General features: G+C 35.5%; 2 protein-coding genes across 3 annotated transcripts in view; one reads left to right on the top strand and one right to left on the bottom strand.

Moving 5' to 3' along the window:
* The window catches only part of RB1 (RB transcriptional corepressor 1), a 208,029-nt gene that overhangs the window by 139,662 nt on the left and 45,050 nt on the right, over positions 1-23,317 (top strand). The window lies entirely within an intron of this gene.
* LPAR6 (lysophosphatidic acid receptor 6) lies at positions 8,980-11,293 on the bottom strand. The gene has a single exon (XM_049853105.1). It carries the CDS (start codon positions 10,306-10,308, stop codon positions 9,274-9,276), a length of 1,035 nt encoding a protein of 344 aa, XP_049709062.1. The 5' UTR covers positions 10,309-11,293; the 3' UTR covers positions 8,980-9,273.

Here is a 23,317-nt window from a genome sequence, read left to right as displayed (position 1 = left end):
GACTTAGATTCTGTAATTACTTTAAAAATTGAGAAGATTTCTGGTTCAAAATACCAGACTGACCACATACCTTTATCTCCTTTTTCTCCCTAAATCCTACAGAAGTGAAAGGAAAAAAAAAAAAAGGACACATCAGGGTAAAACCATAGCAGTCCTGAGACTATGAAGTGGAGAAACTATGATGTAAAGTGGGGGGGTTGATACTTTTTGAGGATAAAAAGTAAATGAGAAGTGTATTGATGGATACAACAAAGCAGAGAAAACCACAACTCAGAATACACACAGGAGATGCTCTGGTGGAAATGGGAGCCAGAGCCTCCAAGCTCAAAGTGAGTAGGTAAAGACGGCAATAGTTAGGAGAGTTCTCTAGAGAGCTATCTGGCAGTGGTTCTCAAACTTTAGCATGCATCAGAATCACCTGGAGGGCTTGTTAAAACACATATTACAAATGCCTGACCCAACCCCACAGTTCCTGGGGTAGGTCCAAGAATTTGCATTTTTAACAAGTTGCCAGGAAATATTGATGTTGCTGATCTGGGTACTACACCTTGAGAACTACTGGTCCATGGAATACTTACACCAGGCCATACCAGCCTATAAGAACCAGGGAAAATGCAGCAGCTCTAGGCTTAGTATGCAGAGTGTAGGCTAAGTCTCACATTTTATGCAGTACACATACCTGGCCCCACCACCCAAACTTCTCTGTATGCACTCAGAGGGCTAGGCTTTCCTGATGGTGCCTAAGAGGGAAGCAGAGCTAGGATGGAGGTAAATCCAGTTTTGTAACAGAATTAAAAAAAAATAAAAAAATAGGAAAGGTGATTCTGCCCAGGAGGAAAATACAGCAAACTGTTGTGTCCAGGTAGTTGGGTACTCAACTACTATTCCAAAGGTTGGTGTAGTTGGAATTGACTTGATGACAACTGTTTTTTTGTTTTTAATTTTGTTGCTAGGGTATAATTTTCCTTAATCTGATATTTTCGGGCTGCTCAGTCCAATGTCTGGCCATCTCCAAAAGAAACACTGGAGAAAATGGAGGGAAGAAAATAATGCAAGAACTACATAACAGAAGACAGATTTCCAAAGCTAGTGAAAGTCAGGAAGCTTCAGGTAGAAATGGCCCATAGTGCCAGGCTGGATGAATGAATGTGGATACATCTTGGTGAAAATTCAGAATTACAAAGAAGAGTATAAAGGCTTTCAGGTAGAAAAAGTAAGTTACCTACAGAATTAGATCCAGATTGGCATTGCAGTTCTCATCAAACATACAAGGACTGAAACATTTATCTCTTGACTATCCTTTTTAAAATAAAATTACTAGAGACCTGGAGGTAGAAAACCAAAAGGGAAGAACATGCTTGGCATTCCTCAAGCTGAAAAAACTGAAGAAAAAATTCAAGCCTCGGGTTGCAATATTGAAGGATATTATGGGGAAAATATTAAATAATTCAAGAAGCATTAAAGGATATAGAAGGAATACACAGAGTTACTATACCAGAAAGAATTGGTTGACATTCAACCACTTCAGGAAGTAGCATATAATCAGGCAGCGATGGTACTGAAGGAAGAAATCTAAGTTGCACTGAAGGCATTGGCCAAAAATAAGGCTCCAGGAATTGACGGAATACCAACTGAGATGTTTCAACAAATGGATGCAGCACTGGAAGTGCTTACTGGCCTATGCCAAGAAATTTGGAAGACAGCTACCTGGCCAACCAGCTGAAAGAGATCCGTATTATGCTTATTCCCAAGAAAGGTGATCCAAGTGAACGCAGAACTTATCAAATAATGTCATTAATATCATGCTCAAGTAAAATTTTGGTGAAGATCATTCAAATGCGGCTGTATCGGTATATTGACAGGGAACTGCCAGAAATTCAAGCCAGGTTTAGATGAGGTCATGGAACCAGGGATATCATTGCTGATGTCAGATGGATCCTGGCTGAAAGCAGAAAATACCAGAGAGATGTTTACCTGTGTTTTATTGACTATGTAAAGGCATTCAACTGTGTGAATCATAACAAATTATGGATAACATTGCAAAGAATGGGAATTCCAGAACACATAATTGTGCTCATGAGGAACCTGTATGTAAATCAAGAGGCAGTCGTTCCAACAGAACAAGGGGATACTGTGTGGTAAAGCCAGGAAAGGTGTGCATCAGGGCTGTGCCCCTCCACCATACCTATCAGTCTGTATGCTGAACAGATAATCCGAGAAGCTGGACTAAATGAAGAACAGGGCATCAGAATTGGAGGAAGACTTGTTAACAACCTGCGATATGCAGATAACACAACCTCGCTTGCTGAAAGCGAAGAGGACTTGAAGCACTTACTAATGAAGATCAAAGACCACAGCCTTCAGTATGGATTACACCTGAACATAAAACAAAAATCCTCACGACTGGACCGATAAGCAACATCACGATAAATGGAGAAAAGATTCAAGTTGTCAAGGATTCCATTTTACCTGGAACTGTGATCAATACCCATGGAAGCAGCAATCAAGAAATCAAACATTGTGTTGCATTGGGCAAATTCTCTGCAAAAGACCTCTTTAAAGTGTTTTAAAGCAAAGATATGTCACTTTGAAGACTAAAGTGCGCCTGACCCATGCCATGATGTTTTCAGTCACATCATATGCATGTGAAAGCTGGACGATGAATAAGGAAGACCGAAGAAGAATTGACACCTTTGATGTGGTGTTGGGGAAGAATATTGAAAATACCATGGACTGCCAAAAGAACGAACAAATCTGTCTTGGAGGAAGTACAGCCAGAATGGTCCTTAGAAGCATACTTTGGACATGTTATCAGGAGGGATCAATCCCTGGAGAAGGACATCATGCTTGGTAAAGTAGAGGGCCAGGGAAAAAGAGGAAGACCCTCAACAAAATGGATTGACACAGTGGCTGCAACAATGGGCTCAAGCTTAACAATGATTGTGAGGATGGGGCAGGACCGGGCAGTGTTTCCTACTGTTCTGCATAGGGTTGCTATGAGTTGGGACTTACTTGACAGCACCTAACAACAACAACAGAATAAGCTTCAGCAAAATGAAAAAGAAATCCAAGAATAGGGAAAACATGGGATCTTGAATCTATGTGCATAAACTAGTAAAAAAAAAAACAAAAAAAACTGAGTTTGTATCCTGGCTCTATGTTAACTTGTTATGTGACCTTGTGCATATTACTTAGCCTTTTAGCTCCTCAGCTTCCTTAACCTGAAGTGAAGTCGTTGCATCAAGTGACCTCTAGGCCCTCTCTGTTCTAAATGGTGAATGTACCAGGAGCTATTTTCATAGAAAGATACTGGAGCTCAATATATTGACTCTATAACTTGGTTATAAGTAGACAGTAGATATTTGTTTCTCACCCTTAACATTTACTTAAATTTTAATTAATTTCAAAAATTATTTATAGTATTTGAATCTATATGAGTAGAGCAACTTTTGAGTTTTAAAGCTGACTATTAAACTCATGAATTAGCCCTACTTCTGGAGTCCTGTCTCTTGGATTCTGTTTTTACAACACTGTTTTTCAGTGATGAAAGAGATAATTTTATACTCTTTTAAGAGGATATTGAGTGTTCTTTTTGAGGGAGCAAGGGTAGAGAAAGAACTTTGCCTGAAATTAATTTCTTATGCTTTTATTATCCTGGTCTCAGTTGCCTTATGTAATTGAGATTGTTTATATTTTTATAAAACTGTCAGGAAATGGGGAAAAGGTTTCAGGTGAAAAGATGAAGAAAGTGATAAAATAGAAATTTAAGAATTAGTGATTTTAAGAGTACGCATGTGTTGATCTTTGGAAAATATTGCTAATGTTGTTGGTTGTTAAATATTCTGGTTGATTTAAATGTGTTTTGTGTCCTTGGGTTTGTGCATTAGTCCTTTTCAATTTGGAATTTATTTCTTATAACTCATGTTATAAATGGGTAATTCATTTTTCAGGCCAGCACAAAAGAGATTTTAATTTTTATTGTGCTTTAAGTGAAAGTTTACAAATCAAGTCGGACTCTCATACAAAAATTTATAAATACCTTGCTGTGTACTCCTAATTGCTCTCCCCTTAATGAGACAGCATACTCCTTCCCTCCTCTATTTCTTTTCGAGTCCATTTGGCCAGCTTCCGACCCTCTCATCTCCCCTTCAGACAGGAGATGCCAACATAGTTTCATGTGTCTACTTGATCCAGGAAGCTCATTCTTCACCAGTATCATTGTCTATCCCATAGTCTAGTCCAATCCCTGTCTTAAGAGTTAGCTTTAGGAATGGTTCCTGTCTTGGGCTAACAGAAAGTCTGGGGACCATGACCTCCGGGGTAATTCAAGTCTCAGTCAGACCATTAAGTCTGGTCTTTTTATGAGAATTTGGGGCCGGCATCCCACTGTTCTCCTTCTCCCTCAGGAGTTCTCTGTTATGTTACCTGTCAGGGCAGTCATCGGTTGTAGCCGGGCACCATCTAGTTCTTCTGGTCTCAGGCTGATGTAGTCTCTGGTTTATGTGGCCCTTCCTGTCTCTTGGACTCATAATTACCCTGTGTCTCTGGTGTTCTTCATTCTCCTTTGCTCCAGGTGGGTTGAGACCAATTGATGCATCTTAGATGGCCACCTGCTAGCATTTGAGACCCCAGATGACACTCTCCAAAGTGGGATGCAGAATGTTTTCTTAATAAATTTTATTATGCCAATTGACTTAGATGTCCTCTGAAACCATGGTCCCTAAACCCCCACCCCTGCTACGCTGGCCTTGGAAGCGTTCAGTTTATTCAGGAAACTTCTTTGCTTTTGGTTGAGTCCAGTTGTGCTGAACTCTCCTGTACTGTGTGTTCTTTCCCTTCACCTAAAATAGTTCTTATCTACTATCTAATTAGTGAAAACCCCTCCCTCCCTCCCCCATCTCGTAACCATCAAACAATATTTTCTTCTCTGTTTAAACTATTTCTTGAGTTCTTACAGTAGTGGTCTTATACAATATTTGTCCTTTTGCAGCTGACTAATTTCACTCAGCGTAATGCCTTCCAGATTCCTCCATCTTATGAAATGTTTCACAAATTCATCATCATACTTTATCGATGCATAGTATTCCATTGTGTGAATATACCATAATTTATTTATCCATTCATCTGCTGATGAGTGCCTTGTTTGCTTCTATCCTTTTGCTATTGTAAACAGTGCTGCAATAAACATGGGTATGTATGTATCTGTTCGTGTAAAGGCTCTTATTTCTCTAGGATATATTCCAAGGAGTGGGATTGCTGGATTGTATGGTAGTTCTATTTCTAGTTTTTTAAGGAAGCGCCCAATCGATTTCCAAAGTGCTTGTACCATTTTACATTCCCACCAGCAGTGTATAAGTGTTCCAATCTCTCCACAGCCTCTCCAACATTTATTATTTTGTGTTTCTGGATTAATGCCAGCCTTGTGGGAGTGTGATGGAATCTCATTGTAGTTTTGATTTGCATTTGTGTAATAGCTAATGATCATGAGCATTTCCTCATGTTTCTGTTAGCTACCTGGATGTCTTCTTTAGTGAAGTATTTGTTCATATCCTTTGCCCATTTTTTAATTGGATTTTTTGTCTTTTTGTAGTTGAGTTTTTGTAGTATCACGTAGATTTTAGAGATCAGACACTGATTGGAAATGTCATAGCTAAAAACTTTTTCCCAGTCTGTAGGTAATCCAAAAGAGATTTTTAAATGCACAATTTATGCAATGACTTTAGACATGCCTAAGCACTGTTTATAAAGTTGTTTCTATTTAAGAGTTCATTCACAGTCCAGCTAAGAGCATCAGGTCGCACCTTACCTCCCATGTGACATTTGGGGGTAGATTGGCATGTGTTGTTGTTGTTATCATGTGCCATCAAGTCCGTTCCAACTCATAGTGACCCTACAGGACAGAGTAGAACTGCCCCATAGGGTTTCCAAGGAGTGGCTGGTGGATTTGAACTGCCGACCTTTTGGTTAGCAGCCTGAGCTCTTAACTACTTCACCACCAGCGCTCCAGATTGGCATGTAGGCACTAAAAAATAGTTTAGGTGTTGGGAGGTGGTAGATTCTTCTAGACAATAGTAACCTGTTGTTTATAAAAGGCAAGGCAGTTAGGTCATCCCAAAACCAAGACCTGTTGCTGTCAAGTGGATTCCGACTCATAGCGACCCTGTAGGACAGAGTAGAACTGTACCCTAGGGTTTCCAAGGAGCGGTTGGTAGATTCAAACTGCCAACCTTTTGGTTAGCAGCCGAACTCTTAACCACTGCACCATCAGGGCTCCAATTAGCTCATCAGGGTTCAAAATTACAGGACCAAAAAAGCAGTGACTTCAGGCTTTTACTAGCCACATGCCATTCATGAATCAAATATTTCTCAGTTGGGATATACATTTTGCTGCTGTTTCATTTTTTCTTTTATATTCCTCAACTGAGGTGCTAATTTCTTTAAAAAGTTAATATCTGTTATTAGAATTCTACCTCAAATTTACATTCAATATTTTAAATTTAGAATATTAAACTTTGCTCATATTCCCTAATAAAGTAGTATCTTCAACTTATTTAATTTTCTGTGGCAATACAGCATGCATATTTTCATACATTTTTGGGGGTGGTTACTTGGTATTTTCTCAGAAAAGATCATTTCTAGGTTTAGAATCAGTCATTAGGATACTGTTGTTTTTAGTTGCCATTGAGTCAGTTTCGACTCATGACGACCCCATGTGTGAAAAGCAGAACTGTCCTCCACAGGGCTTTCAAGGCCGTGACCTTTTGGAAGCACACTGCCAGGACTTTCTTCTGAGACACCTCTGGGTGGGCTTGAACCACCAACCTTTCAGTTAGTAGCCCAGCGCTTAACCGTTTGAGCCACCCAGTGACTCCTAGAATACTGTTTTCCATACCTGAAAACTTTTCTCATCATGCTCTCTTCCTTTGAAGGGGGTTACGTGGGAAGGAAGGTTAGTTAAATCATCTGCTGAGTGGGCACAGTTTCACTGAGGGAAGGGCATGGTACAGTCATTTCAAGGTAATAAAAAATGAAGTCCTCAGAGTTCTGATGTTAACACAGGGATTCTAAGCAAAGGCGAAAGAAAAAGCCCTTATAATGTATACCTGTAAGTGCAACACTAACAATGAAAAATAACTTTTAATTTTGTTCTGGTATTCTTTCTGTCCTTGTAGGTAAGATTCACCTAGGATTTGAAATTCTAAATGAGAAAACTAATATTTGTTACATATTACTTTGAAGAATTTTGCAAAACTTTTAACTCATGTATCTTCCTGTTAACAAAGGGGCAACCAAAACCCCAGTCATCCCAGTAGTAATATATAATATTACAGTAGTATGATAACTATTTTGTTTGTATTTGCAAGTAATATTCATGCTTTGATATCGTGCCGTAAGTTTTACTTACAGATCTTTGAGCCCATGAGAGTTCTGATAAATCTCAAAGGAATAAAGCTTACAAAACTCCCCACCCCTTTCCCCCAGATCAATGAGTTGTTAGTTGCTTTTCAACTCCAAATATACTTTGGATGCTAAGTTTTTTTTTTTTTTTTTTTTCTGAAGTGTGATATCAATCAAATAAAGGGACTTCAGGGTCAATTGAAGAAAACATGTTTACAGTGTTTGCTTATGTTTACTTTTTTTGGGTTATAAAGGACTGTGCTTAATTTTGCTACTAAAAAAAAAAAAATTTTGCCACTAGTGTGTGTTATTTAAAAGGTTTTCTTTTTTACCTTAAAAGAACTCAGGATCCCTTAAAGAAAACCCCCTCACTAGTATTTTATTGAAAATAGATTTACTTGTCTATTAAATGATTGTGATTTTTCTGAAATCATATACAAATTCAGACAGCAAAACTCAAATTTAAATCTCAAAGCAAAAACTCAGAGACAGCAAAACTCAAATTTAAATCTTAAGCATATTTGTCCAAAGTTGTATTCAGGACTTGAAAGATTCAGACAGTAAAAATCAGACACTAAATGCTAAAGCTAACAAAGTGCTGAATCCTTTAATTATGTGCCCTTTTTCTGCAATGGAAGCATCCTTTTTAGTTGACTTCAGAGATTAAAAAAAAAAAAAAAGATATTGGAAGATGAAAAGTTTTCGTGTAGTTGGTATTTCATATCTAAATTATAGCTTTATATTTAGTGAAATGAAAATGTAGTTGTGCTCAGTTATTTAGCCATATAGTGTTGCTACTTTTTATGTAAGTAACTGTCTCCTTACTTCATAATTTATTTTGACATAAGATAACATTTTGTTTATTTGATGTATTTCAGCTATTCACTATTTGGCTTAGACTTGTCAGGAAAGGGAAGTATTTTATATGTCTGTATCTGTCTGTCTATTATGTATCTATCTAATAACACTTTCTAAGCACCAAGTACTGTATTTCACTTGTTTAAAAAAAGACCTGTGGTGTTTTTTAGTTTCTCTGACCTAAAATGCTAGAATCAAGCTCTTTATTGCGACATAAATGTATGTTTAACATGTATCTCTGGGTGTATTTTATTTTTAAAAAATTTACTTGGCAAAATAGCATTCTATTAATTTCTTCCCTCTAAATTTTTGTAGCACGTAACATTCTGAAATTGAGTGTTGTTATATCCAAAAAATGGTTTGAAATCATAATTTATGAATTTACCATATGGTTAGATAGCATCTGCTTTTATAAATTGCCTACAAAGACAAAACCCCTAAGTAAGAGTAACTGTCCAAGATCCTCAAATAGTGTTAGTATGTTATCATTCTATAAAAACATTTTAAGCTATTTTTGGGAAAATATTTAAATATTGTTTCAAATTATCCTCCATTTTCATTTATGTTATTATAGTTTAAGAAACATAATCAGTAGTTTCAATTCAGATTTAAGTAGAAATTAAATATATGTTGAATAAAAATACTAAATACTTAAACAAAGCTTCTAATATGTATAAATCATTTAGTATACTAAGGAATTCAAAGACCATACAGACGGTCACCACATGATTTAAATCAGTCACTTTTAGATTTTGAGCAACGTAGGGATATTTTTAATGAAGAGGAAGGTAGAAATCAAAATGGCTCAAAAGAATAAAATGGAATGTATACAAGAATGAACTATGTTTTAATACTTAACACATTGAATACAATTTTTCTTTATACCAAAACCTTTAAAATGTCCGTGTTTTCATCTTCTCTTGGTGGTGGAATAATAGTCCAAGAAAACACTTTTCACAGTTGAAGGAGCTTGTAGGTCCTGTTTCAGTGAAGTCCCAGTAGTTTATTTCAAGCAGCTTATATTGTTGATTCATTGTCAAATATCTTGTTTTTTAAGGTCTGTAGGTTGTGTTGAATAAAGTTCTCGGTGCCATGAGCTTCAGAAAATCTAGAATCACTTCTTCTAACTGACCAATTTTTCATTTTTATTGAGTTCTGAATTGTGTCTGACGTAAAGTAGTAAATTATAGGGTCAAAACAACAGTTTGTAACAGCAATGCAGAGAGTGATTGGGTACATTGTCCTTACTGCGGCCACTACTGAGCAATTCACAAATGTTTGTGTTCGCATAAGAGAATATAAAATAAGGTTGATATTGTAAGGTACAAAACAGAAACAAAATATGACCAAATGTACAAAAATCATTTTTAAAATCTTAGTCTTGTTTATTTTGCTTCTACTTAATGTAACAGGTTTATTTAAAGTTCTTAGCACCATACTAGAACAAGTTACATTTAAAATCAGAGGAATAAAAAATCCCACTATTTCAATGAAAATTACAATCCTTGAGAGATACGTTTTCCACGTGGCTTCTGGAAAATTTTCAAAGCAGGCTTCTGAGGTATTGTTATCCTTAGAGTAGGTAGACTGAAAAAACACCGCTGGAGCACTTCCTCCAAGTACTGTGAGCCACACAGCAGTGCAGACAATTTTTGCATTTCGTTTGGTTCTTAGAGTCTTTGACTTAAAGGGGTAGAGGATGGCCAGAAATCGATCTGCACTAATGCAAGTTAAGAACAGAATGCTTCCGTACATGTTGGTATAAAACAGCATCACTGAAATCTTACAAAGTAAATCTCCAAAGGGCCAGTTCCGTGTTGCAAAGTAAAAAATCCTAAAGGGTAAAGTAAAAACAAAAAGCAAGTCTGACATGGCCAGATTAACCATGTAAGTTGTAGTTTCATTTCGAATTTTGAGTGTGCAGATGAAAACGTATATCGCAACACAATTGGATATTAATCCAAGCACAAACACCATACTAAATATGCACCCATACAAAGTGTACTTAAAGGAGTCATCATAGGAGCAGCTGGAGCTGTTAATGCTTACCATTATAAAGGCACTTCCAGTTTACAATGCTGAAGTCCCTTTGTCAGCTGCAGCCTCCTTCGGCATTCAGATTGTGACCACTTTATAACCTCCAATTTACTTGCAAATTCTTTGGCTCTTTGGGTGGTTTTATAAATATTTCCTTTTTCTCCGGAATCTCCAAAAGAAACATGAAATTTGTTGCCTTAAGGCTTCCGCTGGGTTCTTTAATGGGAAAACATTCTCATCTTCTCCTCCAGAAAATCCGTGAATCCAGGCCTTGGTTAACCGATGAGAAACTTTTAAAGAATGCAGTCAGTAAAGCCAACTCATGGGATTAAAGAAAAACTGTGTTCCGAGACAGCAGTAAAATCAGTTTTGTGACTTTGTATTTTGAAACTTGTAGTTTTGTAAGTTTGTAGTTCAGTAGTCAAGGCGAATGTTCCAAAATTAAAGTTTCTTTAAGCTCCGGAATGTTTAAATTGAAGTTACCAATCTTTGCTTTCCAGTGCAGAGTTTCAAAGACTTAAACATTCCCAGTTTGTTCTCATTTGCTTCGTGTTCTTTTTAAGTGAGGTTTACCTTTTTGGTATTCCTGCAGTGGATCCCAGATGGCGGTAAGTTGAAGTGTGTTTTAAAAGGTTCGGAATGAATTCCTGAGCGTGTTCACGCTTGCTGAACGGAGGCCTTTTCCTCAGTTGCCAGCTGTGTTGTGTGATTGGCTTTCTCTGAAGTGAAAAAGAAAGGCTTGCTAGGTTTGTAATATGACATCACAGAAGAAGAGGCTGGGCTTGGACAAAGAATGGCTTTAACCCAGTTTGTTTGCAGTTCCTTTAATCTGATAATGTGTCTGCTGGGACTATACCTAGGAGGCCTGCAGATGGTCGCTGACTGTTTAGCTGGCTGTCTGCCCCTTAACTCTTTCTGTGCAGAAATGCCTTCTGGGGTACTACTGGCAACCCCTCAGGGAGAGTGTGAGTTTTTTCCTGGTAATAATTGATAGGAAAAAAAAATCAGTGTTAAACCTATTTCCCTCTTTCTCAGTTGCTTTTGTGTTTGAGGTGGTACTAGTTTTTTGTTTTTTTTAATAAATGCACATGGGTATGAATTTATAAATTGAAATTGTTACTAGTTTTATCTTAATATAGCATTAAAAAAAACTGTTTAATGACTGTAAAGGAGAGAGATTTAACCTTTAGATATAAAAAAGATTTGATTGAGGGACCAGTGGTAGTTCTGCTACTCTTGGCTTCTGTTTTTCTTAATTAATGCTACTCAAGATTAACTCAATTTAAATGCTCTGATTGTGAGTAGCTCTAATTCTGGGTCTCTTTAGTTTTTTGTTTTTTTTTTTAGTTTTAAGGGCAGTTCTATTCTGTCCTATAGGGTTGCTATGAGTCAGAATTGACTCCACAGCACTGGGTTTGGGTTTAGTTTTAATAAACGATTTCTAATATTCTTTCCTATGAAATTGAATTAATATTTTAGAGCTGTTCTGGTTTTTAAAGATCCCTCCTCACAAAGAACAAATTCAAGAATTTTTATGTCTGGTCTGTTATTACTCTTACTTTATCCGTACATGTAGGCACAAAATGAGATTGTGTCTTTTTAAATAAAATCCCCTCCCCCCCCCACCCAATTGATTTAAATAAGTTTTAGAAAGTTAAAAAGTCTACTACTTGGCTAAAATTTAGGTTCATAATTTTAGTTTCATTCCTCCCATCCCTTTCCCACACCCCTTAATATGACATTAACTGTATATTGGAATGTGGTTCAGATTTTGTCTTCATTGAAAAGTTCCTGTGAGTGATTTCTCTATATATTTATATTTAAAGTATACTCACTTTTTTAAAGTGCAAAGAAATCAGAAGAAGAAAGTATATGTAGGGATGGGGTAGTTGAATGTATGTTATTTCCTTAAGGACTGAAGATACCACAACCTCTAAGACACATTTGTCTTGTTTTAAACTATCATTTTTCACAAAAGGCTAGATCTGATTGTGTTTAACTTTTTTTTTTAATTTGGTTTAGTTTTTACTGAAAATCTTCTTTGCAGGTATCAATTAAGGGAATTTAGGGAGTTTAAGGGCAATTCATTTTTCCTTCATAAATTATTTAGCTAATCTAAAAGTAATATGTTACAGCAACGTGTTTTGTATATGTTTTTATGCCTTTTTAATTTGGACTACTCATGTTCAGCAACTTTTGCATTTGTTGATGGATGTTCCCTGAATTGCAATCTATTTTTACTGCTTGAAGGAGGAAATTCATCTGTAAGCAAGCGACACACACAAAAAAATATGTGTTACTTTTAATGAATAAACTGAAAACTTTAAGTTGAAAGGATTGAGTTTCTTTATACTTTCACGTTTGGACCTGACAGCAGTGCCTTTTGTTTTTAAATCACATTTGGTATGGAAGAACAGTAGTATGTATGTGATTGTATTAGAAGCGTAGTGGGAACTGAGTAGTAAAGAAAACAGGAGTAGCTAATAAACCTTTTTCACTGGAGAAAAACTTTCTGTCATAGCTATTTTAAAAAATACAAAATTTTAGTAATCTTTCAAATTGACAGTCTCCTGTTTAGTCATCAAGACAAATCATCATTAAATAATGAACTGAAACAGTTTTATGGCCCAACTTTGTCTACTTTTACTTTTATTTTGAGCATGGAGTGTTTTCAGCTGAACAATTAAAACATATTAACTCTACATTTGAAATATTCTTCCATATGTTCATGTTGTTATTCACATGAAATGATTTTTCCCCCCCGGGAATAAATATACCTTAAGCGTTAATTTATAGCTTTTTGATGTTTGATCGATTGGTACTTAAAAAGAGATAAATGGTTAATTCACTATTTATCAAATTAAGCTTTTTTGCTATTATAGTATATTCATCCTTCCTTAAGTTTGTGTTTCTAGTTCTTAGCACAAAGCTTGACCCTTGTAGATGGCCACCTGTTGCTGATGAATGAATTTGAATTTTGTTGAAAGTTGTTGCTATTGAGGAGGAGCAGCAGCAGAGGGCCTGTGTTTCATCAGGAAGAAGATAATTGAATGCTGGGTTTTTCAAGATATTTAATGTTACATCTAACTAAGGAACCAAAGTAAAATTCGATACCTTGAAAAATCCATAGGATTGAAAACTGTAACTACTTACAGAGAGATTTAAATACACCCAGGGAATCAAGTATTTTTAATAGATGCTTGGATTAATACCATGATTTTTTTTTTGTTTGTTTTGCCTTGTTTTGTATTTAATAGACTGTCTGTACTTAATATGGTAAACTATTCAAGACCGTAACTGTTATTTTAATGTGGTATTTGTATATTTCTGGAAGTTAAATCTGGGAATCAATTTGTGTCTTACATGAAATTTTTTGGGGGGTGAAATAATTTGCACAACCAATTTGGAATACAGTGAATCTCATTATGCACCTCACATCACTTTTCAAAATTCATTTACTTAAAGAAGCCAGGTAAAGCTCTTGAGTAAATTGCTTGAGTTTTTGGGTCAATTTCTGCAATTGCTGTGGCTTTGAGGAGGCAGAGAATCTGACTCATCCATGCGTGATTCAAAATAGGCTTAAAATAAATATTTGTCAAATGAATAAAAAAACCTTTATTGAATACCCACTATAAACAAACACCATGTAAGGTGGGTTCCTCAACCATACTTCCTTCCTCTTCATTTTTGTACTGTTCATTTCTGGCCTTCACAGTAACATGTTTTTTATCATGCCCTTTCCTCATTCTCACTGCCACCTTCTTGGCCTATCTCAGTCACTCTTATCTGTGGTTGTTATAACATCTTATCTTGCCTCCCTATTTCTAATCCTACCCTCTTCCATTCCACCCCACCCCCTAGGCTGTCACAGAACAACTCTTGAATGAATCAACTAATTATTTATTCATTTATACCCTTCTTGCTTCCAATCAAAATTTAAAGCAGATTATAATTTTTTAAGTGAGCCTCCTGTCAAAGCTGATGGAACTAAACATTTAAGTTTTAGCATTTTGTTATACGTAAATTATACCTCCATAAAAAAAGGTTGAAAGAATGTCAGCGTCATACAGTTAAAACTCTAAAATGTAAGGAATGTAGAAAAATTATTCTAAGCATTATTTATATGCAGTATTCTAAAAATTATTCATTTCATATGTAGCAAATGTATGTGAAAACAAACAAACAAAAATTCTTAAAACATAAATCCATTAACACGTTAGTAAAAGAATAAGAGCCAAGAGCTCAGGGGCAGAGAGAAAGGTGGAACGGGTAGCATGTGAAATAATGATGTTAGAAAAATCTAGGCTAAGGGAAACTGCTGCATTTGACAGAGGCAAAAAAAAAAAAAAAAAAAAAAAGGACAGTATAGTGGATTATGTAGTTCTCATTTAAATAAAGGAAACATTTCAGATTATCAAGGGAAAAACTTTGCTTTACCTTGGAAATTGCAAATATTTATACATGAACCATTAAAAAACATGGCAGAAATATTTATAATTTGTTATTTCTTATTGGCCTTTAATTTAAAAACAGCAGCAAATGTCAGATTGTAGTTCTGGGAAAACATTTTGTTCATTGCTAGATTAATATAGTCTGATTGTATATGGTAATTTAGTTTAATGCTGGGTAAATTTGATAACCTAATGCAAAGGATCTCTGCCTGAGGACCTTGAAGCTTCTGAAACCCCTATTGTATATTTTTGATTCCTCTGGGACTGGGTTCATAGCTTTTATGAGATTCTCGAGTAAGACTGACTAAAAACAGTTAAGAAACAATTGATCTAAAGAAATGACTGATTAGCAAATCCTGCAGGCTCTTCCTCTGGAACATGTATCTGGATCCTTCATCTTGAAAGTTCTTCCACAGACTAGTAGGAATCAAGGCTTTTAGTTGCTAGTACAGATTCTTTATGAATGAAATAGTGAGTTGTTTTTATAGGTAGGCAATAACGTGTAAATCCATAAACTTTATTTTTGAATGAGGAAGTGTGGAAGTGTCATGTAAAGAGCACCAGGCAGGAAATCAGAGGAGCTTGGTAGGCAATCACATGATCTGTCTCAGATTCTGGTTCCTTGGCTGTAAAGTGAGGAGCTGGACTGTTCAAAGTTGCCTTCCTGCTGCTTTATTTGATTTTGATTCTTTGAATACTTTGCATGCTTAAGCCACCAGGTTGATTCTTTTTTCACTTTTAGGTGTGACAGATTAAGGAGTCACTTTTCATTCTTTATGCTTAAGGATTTCTAATTTTGAAACCAGGCTGTATAAGAAATATGTACAAGAAATATCTTTGTTTAAGCCAGAAGTCTAATAATTCAGGAAGAATTTTGTTAGTATCTTGTTATTCTGTAAATATTAAACTTTAAAAAAAAAAAAAAACCTCTCCTTTGTATTTCAATAGTATTTTTTAAAAGGCCCCTTTTTTCTAAAACATGCATAAGATATGATGTTCTTTTACTCTAAAATTAATAGAAGGTGAATTGATCTAAACCTTAAAGTTATTCTCTCATTTAAAGTTTTGATGGCCATAATTGGAAAAAAAAAAAAGAATTTTTTTTTTTTTCGTCCTTAAATAACAATGAGAATGTGGGAAATGTAAAAAAATACATGAGGGAGTATGTGAAATTTGAAACTAAAATAAATTTGTTCAAGTTTGATAGAAAGTGTGGAACAGTGAAATTTTAAAATTCTGAACTTATTTTATTCATTTTGAATACAGCAAGTGTTTGCCATGGTGAGATTTAATCCTTCTAGGTTGTTTTCAGCTCTGATTTACACTTACGAAGAAAAGTTTTTTTCCCATTTTTTTGAAGGCCCTTTATGATAAATTTTTGTTTAGGTTCAGAAACAAAACTTTTCTCGTTTCAGAAAAATGAACATTTGTAATTTATATTGATGAAATATAGTTATTTTCTATTAAAAATCTTTTAGTCTAAGAGGAAAATGTATTAAATTCTAGACAAATTTAGTATTATCATGGATCTGTTGATACAATTTTAATGTGGTTTACCTTCCTGTCATTGTAAACACTTAATAGTTTGTTACCTTTTACTGGAGCATGAGTCATCTATCCAAGTTTAAAGAAGGCTGAACAAGCTTATAGGGTTGGGTGGGAGTAGAAGAAGAAAGATTTAAAGGGTGACGAATGATAATTATAACGAAGTAAAAGTGGATGGGAATGATGGTCAAGCAGCTTGAAGCAAAGAGGGCAAAAGGAAATTAAGATAGAGCAGGAATGCTGTTTTGGTCTAAGAGTTAAACTTGGGTAAGCATTTATCTCCAACTTGACTAAAGTTTCCCTCCTTCCTTATCTTCTTTCCTATTTCTGCTGATCTTCCCTCTCTCGTCTCTACCTCTTAAAATACTACCACGTCTTTCAATGGAGTCTTCTCTAATCTCACCAGTTTCTTTTCTGAACTTCCACAGTACTCAGTTTGTCTCACTTTTAAGACATCCATATAATTCAACTAAGATTTAAAAATAATAATTTCCAAAAAGAACAATAGGTGTTTGTACAGCATAGAGATGGGAGTGAGAATCAACCAAGTCTGTAAAGGGCCCAAAGGAGATGATGTCTGATGGAGGGCACCCTTTAAAGTGGAATTAAAAAAAAGCCTGTTGCCCTCGAGTGGATTCTGACTCATAGTGACCTTAGATGACAGAGTAGAACTGGCCCATAGAGCTTCCAAGGAGCAGCTGGTGGATTCGAGTTGTTGACCTTTTGGTTAGCAGTCATAGTAGCTGTAGCAAAGCTCAGTGGAAGTTTAAAATTTCAGGTCTTGAAAGCTAGAGCCACGCCTGGTAAAAATGGGGTCCCATTAGGTGTAGTCATGTTGTGTTTCTCAGCCAAAGACACAGAAAATTATCTGACTGTTTTCTCAATTCTCCCTAGGTTGCTATGTAACTAGTCTCAACTCTAAATTCCTAGACGATTTAATTTATCTAATTAATTAATTTAATTAACTTCCTACAAGGAGTTAATTCATCACTTGCAGTGGATGCTTAGTGGCAAAAGGGCTTAATTTGGTCCTAGAATCCAGTTGAGAAAGGCTGGGTAGGTTGTAGTTTTCAGAAATCTTTCCCCTATTTTAGGAACAGCAAGGTGCAGGGAAAAGGCCAAGTTGACCAGGCATTAAGTGACCAGGATTCTAATCCCAGCAGTGCTACTAAAAATTAATGTGACCTTGAACAAATCATTTAACTTCTCTATAATAAATATTTGTAAAGGAGAGTATTGAACTGTATCTCTAGAATTCTTTTCAGCCGTTAGGTTTTTATCTAATTTAATCTTCACATGAATGTTGAATAGCAGAAAGACCATATATTTTTGTCTCCATTTTACAGATCAAGAAACTGAAATTCAGAGAAGTTGTGATTTGCCTAGGATTACAAGGAATTAAATGATAGAGAGTGATAGAACCAGAACTAGGAACAAGGAACTTACTAATAAGTACCCAACCCAGTTCCTTATAAACATTTGTCAAATGAAAGAATACAACTCAATGAATGCATTCACAAAGGGATAATGGAAAGAATTCTAATCTTGGGATCTACAGACTTTTTTTTTCCTTCCTCAGTGGGAATCTACATCTTGATTTCTAATCTCGCCTTTACCTTGAAGAAAGTCTAGCCTGAACCATAGAATGGATATATATGCCTTTCTGACCTTTCTGCTTCTCAGAACAAAATGAAACGGAAATTCATTTTGAAAGTAGAACTCTTTAAAAAGACACTATTATAGTTGAAGAAGTAGTCTAAGAAGACTAAAAATACATCGTAAAACTCTAGCATTTCAATTAGAGTTGTGCACATATATGTAACTGCATCTTATTTTCCCAGAGGTAAAGGTTGAATGGTGAAAAGGCATGGAGCAATGCGATGTCTGTTTTGTTTCCTTGACCAAATAATGTGCCTGTGTGTTAAGGAGGCCAGAAAAAGAAATGGACATTTGCTCTGCCCTTTTAGCATTGGTGATGCAGGGCAGGCTTAAATCTTCAAATGGGCACAGGCTTTGCTTATAAAAATCATATCTCTTTTTGAGTTAGTTTTCTTAGTAAACATGTTGTACTAGTCTTAATACCCTCTGATGCTAGAGCTTCAGAATAAAGTCCACCCACAGCCCATTACAACTTATATTCATTTTCTTCAGTAGCTCTGCTCTTCTTAAGTCACTCAAGCACTGAGCAAACTAAAATCCTGAGAAGTTAAGGTTTTTAACTGTAGCTGATTATAGCCAGAGCTGGAACTAGAATCCTAGTTCCTTGACTTCTAGGCAGGTTTTCCCACCATAACAGGGAGCTTCCAACCTTTTTATCTCACTGATGTAAAATAGGAACCTTGGTTCGTAGCTTAGGTGAATGTTAAGCAAAGAAGAGCTTTCTTTTTTTATGCTTAAAAATTGTATAGAAAGAGCATTTTTTTTTAGATAAATTCTAAAATTATAGTGGGAATTTACTCTTTTAAAGGTTTCCATCTGTCTGTAGACTGAAATAGTACTGCAACCATGCTTTATCTTTAACGATTAAAAAAAAATTGCATCTGTACATCACACTGTGCCAAGTTTCAAGCAGAGAAGGGAAATACCTGCTTCTCTCAAATAATTAGAAAAAGAGTTTTCTGTGAACAGTAAATTTAACTTTTTCCAGCATAGTTTATTATCAGAAATTCAGGAACTTTTTAGTTTATTTCAATAAGCATAAGCTTTCTACTTTTTACCTTTTACTGAGAATTGCTCTCTCACAATGCTCCTAGAAGCCAATTTCTTGCCATTAGGAAGCTATTTTATAGCACACCTGAGTTAATCTGTTCCCAAATTGTGAGTGATGAAAGTTAAAGTTACTCTCTCAGAAGTTTTGCTGGCCATAATTGGACTTGTACCCAAAATAACATTGAAAATATGGAATCTGCAAAAAATTGTGTCAGTGAATATGTGAAACTTAAACTGAAATAAGTTTGTTCCAGTTCAAAAGAAAATGTGGAACAGTGAAATTTTAAAATTCTAAGCTTATTTTATTCATTTTGAAGGTAGCATATGTTTGTCACAGTGAAGGACAAATGAAATAGTATGCATGTTAAAAAGTTAAGTGTGTTTGCTCCCAAATTTACATTTGCCAGTTGTACAAGTTAATGTAATATTATGAAATATGAAGACAAAAGATTTTTTTAGGATAACCGAGTTCGGTGTTTTGGATTATCTCAAAGGCCAGTTACTAAAAAATACTGTCAGGATGTGTACATTACTTCTGTAAAAGATAAGTGGAGGGGTGTAGAAACTAGGATTGACTTTCTAGTTCTCAGATTGCTTTGCATTTGTCTTTATGTCCTTGCTCTAAAAAAAAAAAAAAAACAACAGTGAAAATCACAGACAGCACACTGGTGGTGTGGTTTATAGAAGAAAAACAACTTGGAACTCTAGTTAAAAAAGAACCTAGGCCCTGCATAAAGAGATTTCTGAATGAATTTTTTTCATTTTTTAAGTTCAAGTAAAATGTTTTAGAGAATATGTGTATCACTTTAAGATGCTTTTCTGCTTTGCTTTTTTGATTAACTGATACCAGTCTTGTCAAATAAGAGGATTCCTATATCCTCTTATTTCTATATCCTCAATAATGGGAAAGAAAATGAAATGGAAAAAATCATTTAGAACAATAGCAAATAGTATGAAATATCATAGAAATAAACTTGATAGGAAAAGTACAGACTCTAGATGAAAATAAAACAAGACTACAAAATTTCAGTGAAGGCCATAAAAGAACACTTGAATATGTAGAGAGACATATGGATTTCCTGGGACAAATGGATAAGTTTAACATCACTCCAGTAAAAATCCCAATAGATTTTCAGTAAATATCCTCGTAACCTTGCTTACCTGTAGGACTGTATTTGTGGGGTATATAATCTAGCAGTTTCGTTCCTAAGAGAAATTGTCTTCCCCTCCCAATTTGTATTCCTATCACTAGTACTTATTTCCCCACATCCTCACGGAAACCAGGCTATTATTAGACTTTTAAATCTTTGCTAAACTAGTAAGTCAGAAGTGGTATCTCGTTTTAATTTGCATTTCCTTAATTGTGAGTGAAGTTGAGCCCAGAACTAGACTTTGAACATGGGGGAATTCATTACCGTTTCAAATCGGTGGGAAAAAATATGAATAATTCAGCAGATAATAGTGGGTCATATTGGTAGCAAATGTGGAAGAGAAAAAATAAAGCTGAACTTTAACTTACTTTTTCTAGAAAAAAAAATTCCAACTAGGACCATAATTTAAATGTAAAAAAAAAATGACTCCATGAAAGTTCTGGAAAAAAAATTATTGCGTTTAAAAAATAACAGTAGAAAAAAAAAAACAGCACTGTAAAAGAACAATTGCCATCTAGTCAATTCCAGTTCATAACAACTCTTTAGAACAGAACAGAACTGCCCCATGGAGTTTCAGACTGCCACATTTATAAATAAGGTTTTAATTTCATAAGATTCTGGGTGTCTACTTCTGATGTTTCTTTTGTATAACACTACATACTTCTAGGAGAGTGTAATCTTTCCTTAGAAGGAGCCCCAGGTTAATAACTCCGCTTCAAGTCGGATTCCACCCTGACTTCTGTCTCCCTCTTCAGTGATGAGCTTCATGCCTTATTATTCTTTGCTTAGCACACTGTTACCTCAAGGGACTGAATTTTCTGCTCCTGAGCTCCCTTTCTTTGATAGCAGAGGCACCTGACAGCTTATTAATGGCCTTCTTTGACTTCTGTCTCACCTGTGCTTGTATGAGCATCCAGAATCCTAAAGATACTTGTAACCCACCTGTCTTTTCCCTGTGATAAAATGCCATCCTACTTTAGGGTCTGCCTTCAGATTCTTGTCACTCTAGACCTTACTCTCATTCTGACACATGCTCATTACCCAGTTCTCCTGAGCTACCTGGAACCATGACTTCACCTTTCTCTGAACCAACTCCATTACTTTCTAAGTACATATGACATTATTTCATGAGGTTTTAAAATTTTCCCCTAGGATTCATTTTTTTTTTTTAATTTACAATGCAGGAGAGCCATTATTATTAGGACTCTTCAAAAGCAATAATAAAACTTAACAGAAAAAAATCAAAAGGAATAAAGATAACATAACCCTACTACTCTAATAAACTGTTTATGATTTTCCATGTTTAATTTCAAGCTTTACTGTTATGGTTACGTAATTGAAATCAGAGAATAATATCTTTAAGGTTTAGAAGAGAACACTGCATTTTGTTTTTATGTGCTTGTAATGGTTAAGCGCTCAGCTGCTAACTGAAAGGTTGGCAGTTTGAACCCACCAGCCTCTCTGTGGGAGAAAGATGTGGCAGTCTGCTTCCATGAAGATTACAGGCTTGGAAATCGTATGGGGCAGTTATATATATATCTTTTGGTAAGTTTCCAGCTGCACGAGAAAAAAAAAAAAAATGAATAATGTGGCTTATTCAGTATGTTCATCATCTTTATTCCTTCTTGAGGAGAAGCATATCTTAAAACTTTGTTTTTATTACCTCAATATTTATATAAAGGTTACAAGAAAATGTTCCTAAAATCTTGATAATAATGAGGAAATAACCACTTCAGTAATAATAAACCCATTGCCATCGAGTCGACCCTATAGGAGCCCCAGGTTAATAACTCCGCTTCAAGTCGGATTCCACCCTGACTTCTGTCTCCCTCTTCAGTGATGAGCTTCATGCCTTATTATTCTTTGCTTAGCACACTGTTACCTCAAGGGACTGAATTTTCTGCTCCTGAAACTCATAGCGACCCTATAGGTCAGAGTAGAAGCGCCCCATAGGATTTCCAAGGAGCAGCTGGTAGATTCGAATTGCTAATAACCTTTTGGTTAAGCAGCCAAGCCCTTAACTACTGCACCAATAATCGAAACCAGAAAACCAAGCTTGTTGCTCTCGAATCAATTCACACCAACAATAGCTTTGTATTGCATCATAAAAAAATTACATTTTAATGTCTAAAAATTCTATTTCAGTGAATCTGTTCTGGAATTTCGTCTTGATAATGAAAAGGGAGACCTTTCCTTCACAGATTATTTCACTGTTGCTCTCCTAGCAGCGTCTGGAAGTAGCATTCCTCATTTTGTTCCAGATGCTACCAACTGACACAGGTTATTACTTGGTGGTTACTTAGGTAGACTTGGAAGGTATCTGTTTTGCCTAGATCAACTTAAAATCTCTCTGAATAGATTTACAGTATTGTTTTGAGTAGAGGATTATACTAAAATAATTAGCCTGGAGGCTCCGTCTTTACTCTTGCTGCAAACACCCATGCTTGTTATGAATGGCAAACTTTTTATCTCTTGATAGCAAAGCTCTTTAAATATTTTATCTTTAAAGTTTCATGTAAAATAACATTACTTTTAGCTTATAAGTATGAATTGAATAATTAATGTGTGTGTTAAACATATAATTTTTTTGCAAAGAAAAATGGAAAGAATAAAATGAAGTTTCCTTTTTTAAAAAAAAATAATTTTTATTGTGCTTTAAGTGAAAGTTTACAAATCAAGTCAGTCTGTCACATAAAAGCTTATATACACCTTACTACATACTCGCATTTACTCTCCCCCTAATGAGTCAGCCCGCTCCTTTCTTCCAGTCTCTCCTTTCGTGACCGTTTTGCAGTTTCTAACCCTCTCTACCCTCCCATCTCCCCTCCAGACAGGAGATGCCAATACAGTCTCAGGTGTCCACCTGATACAAGTAGCTCACTCTTCATCAGCATCTCTCTCCAACCCATTGTCCAGTCCCTTCCATGTCTGATGAGTAGTCCTGAAGTTTCCTTTTAAAAGTAAATGAGTTTGATTGCCCAGGATGTTGAATTAGAAAAGTGAGAGTGTAGTGCTTTGGGGCTTTGTTCTTGCTTTTATTTATCTTTAATGAATCTGGAAGTCAGTTTAATTTTTTAAAAAGACAGTTTTAATCAATGGTATTTGATCATTATCACTGAAGGAAGTGATGTTTTAGTATTTACAAACATAGCGGCGTAGTGTTGTTAA

This window comes from Elephas maximus, chromosome 14 (assembly GCF_024166365.1).
Source record: "Elephas maximus indicus isolate mEleMax1 chromosome 14, mEleMax1 primary haplotype, whole genome shotgun sequence".
NCBI classification, from domain to species: domain Eukaryota; kingdom Metazoa; phylum Chordata; class Mammalia; order Proboscidea; family Elephantidae; genus Elephas; species Elephas maximus.
This window is presented reverse-complemented; position numbering and strand designations above follow the sequence as displayed.